Source organism: Amblyomma americanum, chromosome 1 (genome assembly GCF_052857255.1).
Source record: "Amblyomma americanum isolate KBUSLIRL-KWMA chromosome 1, ASM5285725v1, whole genome shotgun sequence".
Taxonomy (NCBI): Eukaryota; Metazoa; Arthropoda; class Arachnida; order Ixodida; family Ixodidae; genus Amblyomma; species Amblyomma americanum.
The window spans coordinates 50,068,216-50,070,550 of record NC_135497.1 but is presented as its reverse complement, the minus strand read 5'-3'; the positions used below and the strand labels follow the sequence as shown (position 1 = coordinate 50,070,550).

At 48.5% G+C, this 2,335-nt stretch overlaps 1 protein-coding gene across 1 annotated transcript; it reads right to left on the bottom strand.

Moving 5' to 3' along the window:
• Window positions 1-569: 569 nt before the first annotated feature.
• On the bottom strand, window positions 570-2,122 carry LOC144093488 (histone-lysine N-methyltransferase set-17-like). Its single transcript, XM_077626968.1, has 2 exons — window positions 1,985-2,122; window positions 570-752 (listed from the first exon to the last, which is right to left on the bottom strand). The coding sequence occupies exons 1-2, from the start codon at window positions 2,120-2,122 to the stop codon at window positions 570-572; spliced, it is 321 nt and encodes a 106-aa protein (XP_077483094.1).
• Window positions 2,123-2,335: the final 213 nt, after the last annotated feature.

Here is a 2,335-nt window from a genome sequence, read left to right as displayed (position 1 = left end):
CTCACCTACGGGGAAGAAACGCGGAGGCTAACGAAAAGGCTTCAGCTTAACTTAAGGACAACGCAGCGAGCCATGGAAAGAAAAATGGTAGGTATACCGTTAAGAGACCGCAAGCGGGCGAAGTTGGTGAGGGAACAAACGCGCGTGAATGATATCTTAGTCGAAATCAATAGGAAGAAATGGGCTTGGGCAGGGCATGTAATGCAAAGCCAATATAACCGCTGGTCATTATGGGTAACGGAGTGGATTCCAAGAGAAGGCAAGCGTAGCAGGGGAGAGCAGAAGGTTAGGTAGGCGGATGAGACTAAGAAGTTTGCAGGCATAGGGTGAGCGCCGCTGGTAAAGGATAGGGTTAATTGGAGAGACATGGTACAGGCCTTTGCCATGCGGTTGGTTTAGTCAGGCTGATGATGATGATGATAAATCAGGCATGTTCGCAGCTTGCATACGCAATCAACCGATTATTATCTACCAGCTAAGGAGTGCAGGATAAGCTTCTCCTCACCTTCCTTCAACGCCCCTCGTCCTCTTGGGTTCCCGAGCAAAGTCTTGGTGAACGACGTTGAATATCAGAGCAGCAGTTCTTCTTCGGGGCCGACGTTCCTTATTGTGCGGTAGTAGATGTCTCCGTTCACGAGCAAGGCCACGAGGTTTTGTCTGCGCTTGCTGGGCGAGTAGTTCACGTCGTTCATCCAGTGGTTGCGCTCTTGCGGGCGGCCGTCTACCACGAAGAAGTCTTCACATCGGCGCACCTGCAGAATGTAGCGGTTCAACAGTGTAATTTTTCAGCGACCGTACTAATCTTATACCTCGATCAAATAATCATTTCGAAGGCCCTCAAACCTACCAGTCTATCCACTATAAGGTTACAGAGTGCTGTTAAACGGACGGTTTCTGTGGCCATCGAGACACCGATAGCGTACCGTGTACCCCGTTACCGTTATCGAAGTACCAGAAGCTCGCCCACCGCCTGCGAGCACGCGCTGATTGGCCCGGATGCTGCAGATACGCGCGCAGCCTGCCGTGTACCTGGCGCCATCTGGCGCCGCCAGATAGATTTTGGAAATATGGAACTAAAAAATGATAACGATGATGCTGATGATGGTGATGATCGAAAATTTTTATGGCGCAAGGGCTTCTGAAGCCAAAGAGCACCATGGAACAGGATATTATGGTCTACTTACAGCTTATTTGGCGGAAAAAAAGGACAGCCCGGGCTACCAAACACTTAGGTCCGTATAGTGGCATTGTCAGCGATATAAAACAACCAACATCACATTCCTTAAAAGTGCATGAATGAAACTGCATTCAGATTGTAGAAGATAGTGGAGTTAATTTCAAGAGTAATTAATATTCTTCTTCAAATGAATAAATTTTTGGAACCTTTTAGCTTAGCCTTCAGCTTACGCTAAAGCTTCCAGCTTGGCTTGTGAGTGCGACTCTTGTACTGTGAGCTGGATGGTTTAGCGTGCACTGGTAGCCATACCTAAGATTTCGCGAAATTTTTGCAGGAAAATAAAAAGGTCCCTAATGGTGGATCTGGTGACTCAGCGATGTCCCATGGTTATGTCTCCCTTCTTGCATGCGAAAGAAGTTTGGAAAATAGGTGAGGCACTGACAACCATATATGTGAACATTGTTGTACATTTTTTTCTGTTTTTCTTCTAGCGTTATAATAACGCGGCCTGTCAGTACAGCTGTTCAGTATAATACAATGACGTTGCAAAGTCCGCATGTTCGTTGAATCCTCGACATGCGGTTTGCAAATGTGATCATCCGCTGCAATCTTTCCCTCTCACACAACAATGGAATGTATTCCAGCATTGTCCCAAAAAAAACTTACCTCGAATGCACTTGCAAGTCCGGGACAGAGTAACAATGCGAGCAGCGTAGTGCAGTTATAGCCCAGGTGTTTAGAACGTTGTCCATAAGAGCATTTACAACCTGAGTCTTAGTGTTCTACACATTGGCCGGACAAGCTCACCGGCCAAGTGCAGCCGCCATTTTCGATGCTGTCCACCTTGACTCCGTGATACGGGCCGAAGTGCAGTCCCTTGGGCAGCGCCTTCAACGTGAACACTCCCACCGGTGCACCCTTGACTGTGGACTTCCCCGAGGCCATGCATGCTCTTACCGACGAGACTGGCGTCTCCCGATTTCACCTGCGTATATTATTCCGCCGTGTTCACCAGCCGCTCCACGGCAAAGTGGGGGCTTGAGCATACAGGTTAAATTTTACAGCTCTGGCTGTTAAAGACGGATTGAAGTGTTTCGCGCCGTAATCGCGGTCGTCCTCATCCTCCCGGCGCGAATTTGCGATTAAGTGTCCGGTAGC